This window comes from Lepidochelys kempii, chromosome 26, assembly GCF_965140265.1.
Source record: "Lepidochelys kempii isolate rLepKem1 chromosome 26, rLepKem1.hap2, whole genome shotgun sequence".
NCBI classification, from domain to species: domain Eukaryota; kingdom Metazoa; phylum Chordata; order Testudines; family Cheloniidae; genus Lepidochelys; species Lepidochelys kempii.
The window spans coordinates 6,204,891-6,219,692 of NC_133281.1; the positions used below are offsets into that span (position 1 = coordinate 6,204,891).

The following is a 14,802-nucleotide window of genomic DNA, read 5'->3' on the forward strand; positions in this document are numbered from 1 at the left end:
AACGCCCATGAGGGGTTGCTCTTGGCGGAGCACTGGCCTGTGTCCTGACCCTGGCTTGCTGATGGAAATGACTCTGGCTGGAGTCCATCAGCTGTGTTCACCCTCCTCCCTCCCTAGCCACAAGGGGTACAGGGGGGCTTGGCCCAGTCGAGGGGGGAGGGGGAAATGGGGTTTCGGGAGGAGGGGAGTCTCCTTGTGCGCCTGCTGGGGTGAGATGGGGCCCCGGTGCTGCGGGTCTCTTGCCTGCAGGGGGCAGTATTGCCTCAATGGGGCAGGGGGGCTGTCTAGCGAGTGTCACTGTACGGGGGGGGTACTATGATGTCATCTAACAAAGTGATGCATAACTGTGATGTCACTGGGATATTATGATGTCACGCTATACGCTGGCATCCCTTTGCCCAGGCTCAGGCAACTCCCCCCACGCCCGAAGAACATCCGGCGGGGTGCTTTCCCTGACCCCCCCCCCCCTCCGCCACACTTCCGGCTAGTGTCTCCGTTTGCCGCTCCGGGCAGCAACACTTCCGGCGGCGGCAGGCTGTGTGTCGGCGGTTTTCCGTTCCCTTCCGGTTGGGCGGGAGGGGGCGAGAGCGGGCTTCCGGTGAAGCGCTTCCGGGTCCCTATTGTCCCTTCTCCTGCTCCGCCCCCGCGCGCAGATTGGTTCCGGTTCCGGCCCCGGTGGCTTTTCCCCCGTCGCAGCTACGCGGGGTGTGAGGGGGGCGGCAGCGTCTCCCCCCTGATCTGGAGGGTGAGGGGGGCAGCGTCCATCCCCCTCGGACCCCCGGGGTGGGCGCGGGCAGCGGGCCGGGCCTAGAGGGGCCGGGGCCGGCCGGGGCGGTGCTCGGGGCCGGGGGGAGCCGCTCTCCCGGGGCTGGCCGGGCTCCGCCCTGCTCCTGACTTCGTGCCCGGGGGGCCGCTCGCCGGCCAGGGCGGCCGGTGGCTGATGCGGCCTTTGTCTGTCTCTCTTCCCTCTCCTAGCCCAAGGCGAAGCCGCCGCCGCCGCCGCCGCCTGGAGAAGAGGAGCAGCCCGCTCCGCCCAAAATGGCCCAGTTCAAGCGCCAGAAGCCTCTGCGAGCTGGCAACCCGCAGGGAGCGAGGCCGTTCTCAGGTCAGCTGGCCCGGCGCCTGGGGACGGTTTCTGCAGGCTGGAGCCTGCCTGCCAATGGCCCCGAGGGCTGAGGCGTCGCCCCCTTTTCCTGGGGAACCCGGCGTCAAGTGTTTGATCCGAGTGAGAGCCAGGACTCCTGGCCCCGCCGCTGACTCACTGAAGTGTTATCCACGTTTTATTTATGGATAATAAGGTGGTTTCACAGGGGACTGGTAAAGCTTTTCAGAGCCGTGGTTGAAGGGCAAATTCGTAATATCATGCTATTATTATTAACTCAGTTATTCCTGCATTTCTTTTTGCCACGACTAAAAGCGATAAGTGTAATATTAATATATTTCAGATGTAGCATGCCTTTCATCCCAAAGGAAACCTCATTGCTTCACTAGCTAAATACAGTTACGGAACTCGTAAATCTTCCCTTCTTCTCTGGAATATCACTGAGTTGCTGTAGGTCTAGTGAGGTTTCAAATTTTAGAATCTCTACAGAGAACAGCACTGAAATGCAGCTATCTTTGGGGTGGAGGGCTACAGCCAAGTAGTACACAGCATAATAATGTGTGTACGTATGTGGGGGGCGGGGAAATCAACTTTGGCTTCTCTAAAGACCCTCCCCTCTGCAGTTCCAGTCAGGTACAGTTGGCCTGCTTTGGGTCCCGTCTTAAATTGTTGCATGGATTCTGTGTGTTGGTGGTAATTTAACAAGTTCCACCAGAGAGGTGGGCGGATGAAGAGATTTCTCTGTGGTGTGTGAAGTACTTTGAGACTAATGATTTTTGTGAGTGTCGGAAAACAGTGAACATGGCAGCTTCTTTAATATTCTAATTGGTTTGAAATGTGTTAAATGTCAATTGATCACACACATTACCTAGCATTCAAAAATACAGGTACCCAAGCCCTGATTTTCATGGCCCAAGGCACATAATAAAAGTGGGGCTGAAGCAGAATATTTCTGCAATATTTAAGCTTTCACTTTTGGGCTGTTCAAATAACTTTCCAAGCATGGAAAAATTGTGGTACTGTCTTCCTGAGTCTGCAGGTAGACTGCTCCTGTGCTTTTATAGCTTTGCCAAGCAGCAGAAAGGTGACACTAAGAAGACATTAGCCAGGTTTAACCCTGGGGCTGTGGCAAAACAGGCAAGAATCATGTCCGTTTCATGGGAAATAGGTGAGCACAGATGGACATTGAAGCAATTCTTGTGAGAAGGAGTAGGAAAACTGGGACACCTGGACACAACAGATGTTATTCTCCTGCTTGCCCCCCTGTAATCTGGGCTGGACGAGTTGATTGTTGACACTGAAATGCCCAAAGTCTTTCCATTGAGTAGATCTGATTGGAACTACTATCTGAGTTGATCCCATAAGGTGTCGCTTTCCTGCTGAGCATGGAAGTTTGTACTTCCACTTAGTTTTTGACCTTCTAAGAATTTTCTAGGGATTAAATTTTTCTTTTGGTTTCCCTTCTAGGGACACACCCGACCTCCTTGTTGGGACCTCCACCTGGCCTGTTAAACCCTCCGGTCTCAGCAGATCTTATCCAGAATGCACGGCACCTGCAGGTATGTTGAGGACAATCCTTCCCTCAACCCCAGCTGCTTTGCTGCTTCAGGAAACCTAGAGTTTCTGTCCCCATGCCAATGTATTCTTTAACCCTCCAAGTCCTAAATCACTTCTGAGTTGGTCAGCTTTTCCCCTCATAAGATGTGGGGCTCCTAGTGCACTATCTGATGAGCCACGGCAGACTGGGTTGGAAAGACTTGTGCGCTGTGCATTCATTAGAGAGAGCAGGGCCTCGTAGCTGCTTGACTACAGTATTGTTCGGTCCTGGGGATAGTAGGGGCTGCCCAGGGCTGAGGCTGGCTGTGTGTGTGTGTGTGAGAGACAGAGAGAGAGGTGATTTGTGCTTGTACATGGAATGTGAGCACAATGACTGTGTGCATGAATATGTATTGTCTGTTGACTGCAGTGTGTAGTGGGGTGCGTGCGCAGGCGGTGACAGAGCGTAGCTTGGCAGCAGTTGTGTGCTCTATGCCATAATGAACCCGCTTGTCCTTTGCCTTGCAGGTGGGTGAGAAGCAGCGAGTCTTCACGGGCATTGTCACCAGCCTGCATGACTACTTTGGGGTGGTGGATGAAGAGGTCTTCTTCCAATTGAGGTAAGGCGAGGGCTGCTCTGTGTGTGTGAGAGTGGGGAAGAGCTCTAGGAGCACTTTAGGACAAGAGTGCTCTTTCCTTTCTGAGTTTCCAAGGGCCTTCGGGAGGGGAGCATTGCTCAGGGGTTAGAACAGAGGGGGACTGAAGTCAGGACGCCTGGGTTCTGGTCTGAAATGATAACAGCAGTGCCTTGTTGCTCTGTGTTTTGCGACAGTGTCGTGAAGGGCCGGTTACCACAGATTGGTGAGAAGGTGCTGGTGAAAGCTGTCTATAATCCAAGCCAATCGGTGCCCTGGAATGCCATGAAAGTCCAGACATTGTCCAATCAGGTATCAGTTAAAGCGCTGGTAGTTCTCTCCATGTGTGGGCTGAAGGAGAATCTTTCCAGGCTCAGAGAACATTTGCCTTGATCTGGCAGCAGTAGCAGTTGCCACATTCCATCTCCGAGGCGGCTGCACCTTAGCTATGGGTGAGGATAATCCCTGTGAGCCTACTCAGGCTGCTTGTTTACCTGCTGCTGTGCTAGGCCCAGCAGCTAGCCTGGTCAGTGAAAGGTTAAACCAGGCTATGCCCTGGTGTTCCCACTGCTGCTTCCTGCCAGGTGAACTCCCTCTCATTCCCTTTGAGGGCCACTCTCCTGTTGAGCCCTTGTTGTGAGGCTCTAGGCTTGAATATTGCATGCCTTTCATTCTGTAGCCCCTCCTGAAGGCCCCCACCCCTCTCCTGCATGTGGCATCCTTAGGACAGAAACAAGGCATCCTGGGAGCCCAACCTCAGCTGCTGTTCCAGCCTCACCGGATCCCTCCTCTGTTTCCCCAGAAACGTGAGTATAATGCGGGGGAGACTTAGAGCACTGGAGCTACAGGGATTCCTGGGATGATCCATCTGTCTTAGTGGCAAGGGTCCTGTGGACATTTTGGTCTCTCCTCTTAGCAAGGACACTTTTGGTCCTGGTGGCATGGGTAAGAAGTCTGGAATAAGCCCCAATCTTCATGAAGCCAGAGGAAAGCTTATGTGCACCAACCAATTCGATTGCCTCCAGACATGGGTTGTGGGAGCCCTGGGATGGCACCTCCTGGAGCGAGGGAGGGGGAAGCCAATGTAGCAATAACAAGCCTTAGTTAGTCCAGATAGGGATTGGCTTTTGGAGCGGCTTAGCAATAAGACTGTTTATTTGTTTCCCCAGCCATGAGCCTCTTCCAGTCATCCCCTTCGCTCCATCTGGGCCACCTTGGGAGATACCCTGGTCGGGGCCCAAAGGGCAGGCAGGACTCAGGCAGATGGTAAGGACTGTGGAAAGTGTGTCCCCTATAAGCTCCAAAGGGAGGGTTTTGGAGGAAGGAGAGAGGTCGCCTGTTAGGGCTGGAAGATGACTATACTTATGGACACTGTGCTGGTTACAGGGACGACTTTGATTCGAAGAAGCGGAAACAGAAAGGCGGCGAACCGTGGGGAGTGAAAAAGCCACGCCATGATCCGCCACAGTACCGGGTCTACTTTGCACGCTATGCTGTGGACAGGTGAGAGCCCACGGGTGCTAATGCAATAGCTCTGATTGCAGTCTAGCTTTCACTCTGCCCCTAACTTACTGCTCTCCCCCATATCCTTGAAGCCGGTAGCAACTGAAAGTCATTACCATCGCTAGCTTCTAATGCTCCACTGCCTGAGGCTGTGTGTGTCTGCTGCTAGCCCGAGTTTCTCTCTGCCTGGCTCCAGCCCCTTTTGCGATGCCATGGAAATCCTGAGACGCTACTGCAGCATCCAGTTGCCCCGGGAGTTCTACGATGTCCGCCTGTGCTGGCTGGACACGTTCCCGCTCGCCCAGCCGCTGACCCTGAGGCACCCCAGCCGCATCCTGGTGGCTGACCCTGCAGAGGAGGCGGCGCCGCCCAAGACAGAGGAGGATGTTGTGCCGGAGGACGCGGATCCTGCATTCAGTGCCAAGGTGAGAGATTTCCTGCCCTGGGTGACATAGGGCAGTGGGTATCTGTGCCCGTCTGACCCTGTTGCTGTTCCCCCAGGTGATGCTGCTGTCGTCCCCAGGGCTAGAGGAGTTGTATCGCCATTGCTTATTATATATTGAAGAGCCCAGCGAGCAGAAGGAGAGTCCAGAGCACCCCACAAAGCAAATAAAGGTGAGGCTGCTGTTAATCTGTCGGGAGCAGGAATTCCCTCCTCTACAGAGGCTAATTGGGCTTCTCTTCTCCTTCCCTAGTTCCTGCTGGGGAGGAAAGAGGATGAAGCTGTGCTGATTGGAGGGGAGTGGTCGCCTTCCCTAGATGGCCCCGAGCCGGACTCTGACCCCATGGTTCTGGTTCGCACAGCCATTCGCTGCACCAAGGCCCAGACTGGCCTGGACCTGAGCGCTTGCACGAAGTGGTGAGTGTTCAGGGCTGCAGCCAAAGTGACCGCCATTACCAATGGGTGAGATAATCGGACCAAAAATATACCACTCTAAATGAGTTTTCCTGTGTTGTTCATTCCCTTCAACAGGCAGGATGGAATAGCTGTATAGAACTTTGGGGTGCCTGCTCCGGGTTGGTGGATGGGGTGCTCAGATCCATGTAGATATGGGCTGGAACTTTGGTTTGGCTGATCACATCATGGCTATATATAGAATTCCTGCACTGGGTAACCGTAGCAACTGATTTTACTTTGCTTAAACCTAGTCTCCCATGTGACTTGGTTGGTTAGTAACAGCCGAGGGAAGATGGAGACCTTCTGTCTTTAACATGGTGGGGGAATGGACCCTAGCAGTGATAGGTTTTATTCCCTGTTCCTAAAAGCTGAGCCTCCCCTCCCCTGCTCCAGGTTCCGTTTTGCAGAGTTCAGGTATCTGCGTCGGGGAGACCCATTGCAGAGGGAGACGGCGGTGATCTTCCTGCCGGATGTCTGGAGCTGCATGCCGTCTCTGGAGGAGTGGGAGGCCCTGTGCCAGCAGAAAGCCGAGAAGGCCCCTCTGCCATCCCCCTCGCAGGAGGAGAAAGCTGAGATGGTGAGAGTGGGCTGTCATAAAGCCAAGAGCAATGGTAGTAAAGGTCTTATCATTCAGTCTTGTCAAGATCTCTCTGTAATGCTTTCAAAAAGGATGTGGAGATACCAGAAGCAGCCCCTGACCAGGAAATGGAGGCCAATGCACAGGAAGTAAATGCCACAGATGCTGCTGCTGAACCAGAAGCTCCAACTCCCCCACTTGAACCTGCCATCGTTGCTCACCCGAAACCAGCAATGCAAGGTGGGCAGCCGAGCTGCTCCAACCTCTCGCTCTGCACCCTGCTGGAGTACAGGAGACAGAGGGAAAAGCTTTCATTTGAGGTAGGCTCACCTCTCCCTGGGGGCAGGCACCAGGCCAAGCTGGTGTGTGGTTCCCTGTTCTACTGTGGGTGAGCGGACCAGTTCTGTAGAGTGCTGCACTTAGAATTCTTTCTGTCCTTCTCCCTCCCCAAGGTGGCGGTGATGGCAGAGCTCTTCCAGGAGATGCTGCAGCGGGATTTTGGCTACAGGCTTTACAAGGCGCTGCTGGCTCTGCCCGAGAAGGAAGAGATGACAGAAGCAAAGAACCTGGAGTCAGAGAAGCCAGCTGAGCATGAGAAAGTGCAGGAGGAGGAGGCAGCCAGTGAGCAGGAGCCTGGGCAGGTGTGTCCCCATGCCCATGGGGCCCTCAGCTGAGACTACAGCGAAGTGCTGACTCTCTCTCTCTTTCCTGCCTGTGCGCAGACCCATCAGGAGGAGGCAGAGCAGAAGCCAGCATGCAGTGAAGATCCCCAAGAGGATGAGAAGGCCAAAGTGGAGCCCAAAGACTCAACTGATGAGCTGTGCATGCTGAGCCTAGAGGATGACCTGCTGCTGCTGCGAGACGAGGAGGAGGAGGACTTTGGTAGGTCTGGCGGGCGCACGGCGTGGGTGGCACGTGCGTCCAGTTCCTCCAGTTGGGCTGTGCAGACAACTTGCCTTGCTTGTATCCCCTGTAGGTGTCAAGTTAGAAGATGCAGAGGTGCGATCCATTGCTTCCAACCAGTCAGAGATGGAGTTCTCAGCGCTCCATGACCTGGTCAGTAAGCCACAGGGCTGGGGGAGAACAGGGCTGTCATGAGCTTGGGTTTCAGTGCAGGTCCCTAGCTATGTAGGTATGTGCCTTGTTCCTCAGCAGCCCAAGGAGCTGGACCCAAGTGCTGTGCTGCCCCTGGATGCCCTCTTGGCCTTTATCTACTTCGATTTGAATTTCTGTGGCTACCTGCACAGAAGAGACCTGGAGAAGATCCTCATGACGCTGGGGCTACATCTTTGCAGGGAGCAGGTGCGTACCAGCTGGGGGGGAGGGGAGGAATGCTCCATTGTGAAGGAAGTTGGCACTAACTGGCAGCATGTGCTGTTGACAGGTGAAGCGTCTTGTGAACAGACTGGTGACTCAGTACGTGTGTCAGTATCGGAGCCTGCACTACAGTCGCCAGGACAGCTCTGACCCCATCCCGGAGGAGGGGCTCTTGGGTAAGTATTGGCTACAGGGGCCGTGGCAATAGGTGCCTGGTGGGGGAAATCCCCCCGCCCTAAGTCAGTTGCTCTTGTTTCAGGAAACCTTGCTTTGCTGCCTGCCTCAAACTCTGTGGCTGAGGGTTCTGCCCAGCCCAAGGCAGTGGTGGAGCATGGGGATCTGATCTCCCACAGCGGGACCGTCCTCAACTTGGGAAAGCTGCTGGAGAAAGCAGAGCAGACTGAGAGTAGCCGCCTGTACCTGGAGAGCAAAATCCACACTCTGGAGGTCAAGCTGGGTGAGCCAGAGTGCACTGCTGGGGTGGGGGTGCTAGAGTAGGTCAGGGCCCACCCGGGGGGGGGGAACAGGGTTGAATTTGTTCTCTGCCCACAGAGGATGCCCAGACCAGGTTCTCAGCGACAGAGTCCTCAAACAAGGTGCTGGCTGCTGAGCTGCAGGATGTACAGAAGCAGCTGGCTGATATGGAGGAGCAGGTGAAATCAGCAGAGAGGCAGAAATCCCACTTCCAAAGGCTGCTGCAGGAGAACAAAAAGCGCCTCGTTCCCCTGCAGCTGGAGATCCAGCGGATCATTGAGAAGGTATCAGACTCTCTCCACACACCCCCCCCTGAGAGAGTGAGACATGGTAGTTAGTATCTCTTCTCTCAGCTAACACCTTTGCATGGGCAGAAGTGAAGTACTGTGATGATGGGGGGGAGGCATCCTGCTGCTCATGCCTTCTTTCTCTCTTCCAGACTAATAACTGCTTAGAGAAGAAGGAGGAAGAACCAGCATCTAGCAACTGACACCTGTGGATCCCCTGAAGCTATTATAGTGTGCCGAGTCTGTGCCCTGTCATGAGCCTAGACTAAAAATGGCAAGGTCAGTGAGTGAGGGGCTTACATGCTGAGGAAGGAACCAAGAACCCTTTCACTGCCTGAGGGAGGAGACTTGAGCTGGGTTCCCATTATGGGGGAGCCTAACAGTGTTGGACTGCAGCACATGAGACAGCTCCACTCTGACCCATCATCAAACTTTTGAGGTAGGAATTGCTAATTGTCTACAAAGGTGTCTGGTAAGTGATGGCTGTGAGCTCCAAATGAAGGTCTGCCATCTGCACTTAGTATTGAGGTGGTGCTTTAGACAACAAATATGGTAACAACTTGTATTTAATGGGAAAGGTTGAAACCCCCCTCCTTTTTCTTCACTTGTCTGTGGCTATATTTTTTGTCTTGTCTCTTGTTTTCCTACTGAGATGACTTTTTTTTAAAATCCTGAATAAATAGTTGTGTGCTACAGGAAAAGTTCTGGTGCTTGTCCTGTCTTTGCTCAACAGGAGTAAGCTGGAGCGGACAAGAGGCTCCCCCAGCATAGGTAGGGTGGTCAGTCATCAGCCACAATGGACAGGGCCCGCAGCTCACTCAGCTTGGCTTCATTCTCTTTCTCCCTCTGCTCATCTGTAAGGCCTGGCTCATCAATCTGCTCTGTCAGGTCTCTGAAGATCTTGTGCATTTCAGTGTAGTACACAACCTGGGGAGAGATGGTATCAGCCTTACATTTTAACAATGGCTGCTTACTGGCCAGTTAACCTCAGCCCACCCAAAGGGGGGAGGGGGGGGGTTTGTGGTCTCCAGTCAGCTGACTCCCATAGGGAGACATACTTCAGTGGGTGGTACTGAGTCAGGACTGACCACCCCCTCCCTGCAGTGGCTCAGTATGGCACCAGGGGGACTGCTGTGTTGGATCAAGCTTTACTTTATTATCTGCAAGAGGCAGGGTACAATGTTAAACAGCATCCACTAGGGGGCTCCACACTCTAACTAGAGGATCAAGTGATGCCCTATTAATGAAGCTTACCTTACTGAACATTGCGACTGCAAGGAGGAGAGGGAGAGAGCAGACTAGCATTTAAAGCCTCCCTGAAGTGGGTGCATGTGCCCACTGGTGCAGAGAGACTGGGTTTTAAGCATTAGCTGAATATCTACCCTGACCTTAACAAACGATGGCAGGGGCCCCCCCCCGCTCTCTAGAACTTTGAAACCCTGCAAAGATAAATAACCTGGAATACGCCTTTGCCAGTCGGTGAGGATCGGCACAGAAACAGGGACGCTCTCGCCAGCCTGAGTCAGGACTCCTGGGTTCTATTCCTGGCTCAAGCACTGACTCATTACAATTACATTGCCTTGGGCAAGTCACCTCCCTTGTCAGTAACCTTGAGAACTCCCTGTGCTCAGTGGGATGCGAAGCAGGACTGACACCTCACTGCCATCCAAACAGGAATGGAAAAAGCCCTCTCCACATGTCAGCGTCCCAGACGCCTAACGGAGGGTGATCAGTGCCATATCGCAGGTGAATCAGTCTGTGGGCAAGTGGCTTTCGGATATGCAGATCACAAGTTCAAATGCCAGGAAGTACCTACAACATTCCACTTGTGTTGCCTCCCCTCGGCTCGAGGGCCCAGGTATTCAGATCAAAGAGCCACCCAGCCCCACAATCTCACCTGTTTTGGGGGGGCTTTGCTCATTGACTTGAGGGGGATTGTAGGATGGGGCCCTAAATAAACATCACGAATGTTTTGCTCAGGTCCTTCTGCTGAAGCGAAGCACCAGATCTGGGCAACGCTTTGAGGCAGAAAGGGCGCAAAGTTCACTCATGCTGTTCTTCCTGCACGGCATAGAACCAGATCACTATGCTGGTGAGATCAACCGTTCACCGAAATAACGTCTGAAAGAGTCTCCGCTCCAGAGAGAAGCACAAGCTAATGGACGTTGACATGAGGGCAGCCAGCGCAGGGGCAGGTTTCACTATGGGTCTCACCTGAGCACGGATCAGTGATTCAAAGCTGGGCTCGAAGTAGTTGATGCGGCTGCTGTAGAACTTGGGCATCTCCTCCAGAAGCTGCTTGTTTTTGGCTTCAAAGTCCTCCTTCACCGGCCTCAGCTCCTCACGGGCCTGGGAAACGAGAGAGGGGGTTGCTCAGCTGCCTTAAAAATCCCCTTTCCCAAAACAAACCAAGGTATGAATCTCGATAAGGGAACATTCATAAAGAGATTCACAGGTAGGTCACTCAAAGGCAGTAAGGACTCTAACACCACTGTGGCAAGCTCCTTGTATCTGCCACATGCACCAAACATTAAGAGCTTTCCTTAGCCAGTCTCCTCTATGTTGTACTATAAATATGCATCAAAGTTGCTTTTCTGTGAGCAGCAAGGTACAGATGACCTGCTGGGAGACCTAATAAAATAGTTCCTTCTCCTGCCTCACAAAGAGAAATGAACGCTATACGCCGGGGCCCTCGTCCGAAACCAAACAGAGCTCTACAGAGCAAACCCAGAATGCGACACAAGATCCTCTGACTAGCAGCTCTAGGACAATGTTAGCAAGCACCTCACTTGGACATTGGCAGATCTCTCTCGCTGGGATAACTGTGAAAAGTTCTGAAGGACCCTACAGCACACGCCATATTGGGGGCCCATGCCGGTGCCATGACCCCATATTCAGAGAGGAGGCCTCACTTGGCCAGCAAAGCAACTTTGCTATGCTGCTGGAAGTAAAGGTGAGTAGGGGAGACGCCAAGTTGAGCTAAAGCTTGGCTGTCGGACCTGCTAGCGCCGCTGGGCTGATGCCGAGACTCTGATGGTCTTTGGTCTGCCCTCGGGGTTTTCTCCCTAACCTTGTGCCCTCTCCTGTCTTTGCACTTTGCCTGTGACCTTCAGTTTGGAGAGTCCTATTGGCGATCTTTAAACAGAAGCGTGGGGAGAAAGGGAAATGTCTCTGAGAAGGGGTGGAAAAGGGCAGGGAGGGGGTGGGTGCTGAAACATGAGACAAGTTCAAGTCTGCCACTTAATCCTGGTGCAATTCCAAAGGGCGGGGGTGGGGGCTAGCAGTGAGATTCCACATGCTGGTCCTGCTCTGGCAGTATCTAATCCTATGGACAGATTGGTGTTAAGACAGGTTCCGGGGCCTTTGTTGGGAAAGCACGCTAGAGATATGGAGCAGGCATGACTTAAAGGCCCAATGTATATTTCAGGCCGGATGGAAATACCTTATGAGGGTATGCTAACTCCCTACCAAATATCTGGATCTCTCTTGAATAGCCTGGCTTCTGGTCCTCCCCAGCAGCAGCAGCTCTGGCTATCCCAGGTGTCCAAGCTCAGACTTTTGATTATTTATTTCAGATTTTCATGGGGAAAAAATTAGATCACACCAGAAGTTCATTAGGCAAAAAATAAAACCGACTTAATCACCAGGACAAAAGAACTCCCATTTTTCCAGCCATAGCTTTAGTCACTGAGGCTGAGCAGCATAAGCTGCTTACTATGAAGTCTGAATTCTCTTTTGTTAATGCTGATAGGGCTGTTCTTTAACACAATACTTAATTTGGCGGGGAAAGTGATCAAAACGGTGTGTTCTTTGACTCTGATGAAGGCGACTATTCCTTAGAGGTTTCAAGCGAATGTTTTGTAGCAATGACAGATTTGGCCGGGAATGCTGGTGAAGATTTAGTAAAAACAAAACCTAAACCCCAACAATTTTGCTCGAATTTCAGAAAGACGTAAGAATTTGGTGACGGTTCATGTTAACCAGCTATTGCAATTTTGTGAGACCTAAGCTTTGTACCAGGTGGCAAAGGTGTAGAATTTTATGATTGTTTTTTATAGCTGTTTAGGCAAATTCTGAAGTTCGGGGGAGTGCTGTCTCCTAACGTGCTCTTACAGTTATCTCCAGTTCTTGTGGGCTTTAGTTTGGAGAGGACGTTCTGTTTGGTCTTAGACTGAGTGCTCTTAATTTACCTAGATTTACCCAGCATTGCGCATGTCAATTTAATTTTGAAAAAATAACGGCACCTTGCCCCAAAACACTGAATAAATGATACTGAAGGACAAAAGATCATTCAGTCCATTTCCCTGCTGAGGTAGGGTTGTACCCAAGTGTACGTTTCCAAGGGATTTCCCAGGTCTAGTTTTAAATGTCCCAAGCAATGGCGTTCCGATCATTTCCCTTGCGAGTCTATTCCATAGCTTAATAGATCTTCGATGCCTAGATTGTCTCTGTCTTAATTTCATCACGCTATGCCCACATACGCCAGGGAAATTGTACTGTGCCACCCTGCATGCAAGCCTGCACACAAGGGGTGCCCTAACATTCTCTCCAGAGCTTTTCAACCCCAGCAGTAAGCGCCCGTCTCCCAGCTCTGTACCTGGTGTAGCTTGGCAAGGATGGGGCCGGTCTTCTCCTTTTCTTCGTATTTTTCCACCTTGGACTGCAGCCGCTTGTAGTCTTGCAGAGTCTGCTCACGTCTCTTCACTGCCATGTTCAGACTGGGGAACACGCTGCTGAACCTGCAGGGGTTCAAAGAATAAACCCCCCATGAATGCTGTGGCCTAGCTGGACTCATCTTAGGGACATATCTGCTTGGCCAAACTCCCAGCTAAGAGCGTGTTAATGCAAGGTGCTCAGGCAGAATTCTGAATGATACTAGGAGTGGGCGTTAGCACCTGTCCTCAGATTACTGGTAGGGCAGAGGCAGGGGTAGGACAAGTGCTCTTAAGGCCCGATCCAACCCCCAATGACTTTAATAGGAATCGAATCAGGTCCATAATCGGCACGAGTCTTTCCATGCAACAAGACACGAGATTACACTACAGACCATATTTATCCTTTTGGAGCTTCCAGCAGATGCATCATGGGTCCTATGCCTTTACGTCGAAAATGTATTTCACATTAACAGCCTGCAAACATCTGAAAGATGCAGATATTAAGTGGGGAGAGGAATTCTATGGGGAGTTGCAAGGGGGTCTGACTAGAAGTAAGGGAACAGTATTGGACAAATGGAAATGTAGGCTGAATATCAGTAAGCATTTCTTAACAGGGAAAGCTACAAGGTCTGGCATAGCCTCCCTAGGAATGGGGTGGAAGCCCCAGAGCTCAGGATATTTAAAATTAGACAGGGAAAAATGCCAGGATGGAACATTTTTGCTCTGGCCGCTGGAGTGGGTACAAACTAATTTCTATGACGCTATGAAAGATATAGGGGAAGGAGAAAGATAAGAGCTGCTGGCCCTGCAACACGTAGCTGTCCCTTCTCTCGTCGACTGGAAACTGGGCTCTCCTTAGCCAAGAGACTGCTATTAACTCAGCCCAAGAAGGGAGAGCCCTAAGACTAAGGGAGGCAGAGACAGCCCTCAGCATTTCCCTGGGGGAAGAGAAAAGCATGAACAAAGGCCTGGGACCACAAAGGAGCTAGTCCTGAGGGATCCCAGTGGCCCTGGCCCTGCCTTGCAGTTTCTCCACTGCTTGGAAAGATTATATGAGCCACATGTTGCTCTTAAACCAGGGCTTGGGATCATTAGCCAGTCTTCCTGGGACACAAGCACTAGTTCATGACTGAGAAGGAGGAGGGTTGCCAAGACAAAAAGAGGAACAGGAAAGAAAACAGAGGGAATGCAGAAAGCATTCTTTTCTCTCTCCTGACTTGTGCTGGCTAGCACTCAGGGCACAATCCTGTGAGGCACTGAGCATCTCCAGTGATACCACGGGAGTGAAACATCTTGCAGGATTAGGCTGCAATTGATGAAACAGAAAGAAACCCCGATCACCTCTTTTTGCATGTGGAAGAGCTCCATTTTGCTATTTCCTAAGGTGAATAATTTGCTCACACCTATCCCACTTCCTGCACAGAGCATGGAAGAACAACGGGGGTTGTCTAGGTGCTCAATACTCACCAAAACATTGGTTGTGAAAAAGATATTCCCGGCAGCTTTCGTGGCATTTCCCACTAGAGTGAGCGTGATGCAATCCACACTCCCAACACCCTCTCATCCCTCTGAGTCCTTTCGCTAACATGAACCCTGCACTGTGGGGATTTAAAGACACACCACTCCTTTTACTGGGCTGATCTTACTCTTTAATTACTTTCCCTTTCAGAGAGGGACACGGTCAAGTTAGTTTAGATCCAGAATTTAGAATCTGTTAATCAAAACAAGGAGTGAAACCAAACCTAGTCCAAATAGAAATGTATTTATTATAAACTTCCATGGGCATTGTGAGACTGAGCTAACTAGTGTTTGTAAAAT

General features: G+C 51.9%; 2 protein-coding genes across 9 annotated transcripts in view; one reads left to right on the top strand and one right to left on the bottom strand.

Moving 5' to 3' along the window:
- The first annotated feature begins 636 nt into the window (after positions 1-636).
- The window catches only part of CCAR2 (cell cycle and apoptosis regulator 2), a 32,262-nt gene continuing 18,096 nt past the window's right edge, over positions 637-14,802 (top strand). For 5 of the 7 annotated variants that reach the window (XR_012156294.1, XR_012156297.1, XR_012156295.1 and 2 more), the window contains exons 1-21: positions 637-745; positions 976-1,105; positions 2,570-2,661; positions 3,167-3,258; positions 3,471-3,585; positions 3,953-4,079; positions 4,443-4,539; positions 4,660-4,776; positions 4,973-5,201; positions 5,278-5,391; positions 5,472-5,635; positions 6,068-6,251; positions 6,344-6,571; positions 6,704-6,892; positions 6,974-7,133; positions 7,228-7,307; positions 7,404-7,553; positions 7,636-7,744; positions 7,828-8,025; positions 8,121-8,326; positions 8,482-8,768. Coding sequence is in view for 2 of the 7 variants with exons in the window: in XM_073325111.1 (XP_073181212.1) it covers positions 1,039-1,105; positions 2,570-2,661; positions 3,167-3,258; positions 3,471-3,585; positions 3,953-4,079; positions 4,443-4,539; positions 4,660-4,776; positions 4,973-5,201; positions 5,278-5,391; positions 5,472-5,635; positions 6,068-6,251; positions 6,344-6,571; positions 6,704-6,892; positions 6,974-7,133; positions 7,228-7,307; positions 7,404-7,553; positions 7,636-7,744; positions 7,828-8,025; positions 8,121-8,326; positions 8,482-8,532 (2,769 nt within the window). In the remaining 5 variants the exon portion in view is untranslated. Of the gene's footprint in view, positions 746-975; positions 1,106-2,569; positions 2,662-3,166; positions 3,259-3,470; positions 3,586-3,952; positions 4,080-4,442; positions 4,540-4,659; positions 4,777-4,972; positions 5,202-5,277; positions 5,392-5,471; positions 5,636-6,067; positions 6,252-6,343; positions 6,572-6,703; positions 6,893-6,973; positions 7,134-7,227; positions 7,308-7,403; positions 7,554-7,635; positions 7,745-7,827; positions 8,026-8,120; positions 8,327-8,481; positions 9,034-14,802 lie in introns of those variants that run through there. The other 2 variants (XM_073325111.1, XM_073325112.1) reach the window with 2 other exon arrangements.
- The window catches only part of BIN3 (bridging integrator 3), a 55,272-nt gene continuing 49,347 nt past the window's right edge, over positions 8,878-14,802 (bottom strand). For both annotated transcript variants that reach the window (XM_073325115.1, XM_073325117.1), the window contains 3 exons: positions 12,927-13,068; positions 10,544-10,678; positions 8,878-9,256 (listed from right to left, as the gene is read on the bottom strand). In XM_073325115.1, the coding sequence (XP_073181216.1) occupies positions 9,110-9,256; positions 10,544-10,678; positions 12,927-13,068 (424 nt within the window). In that variant the 3' untranslated portion in view covers positions 8,878-9,109. The remainder of the gene's footprint in view (positions 9,257-10,543; positions 10,679-12,926; positions 13,069-14,802) is intronic.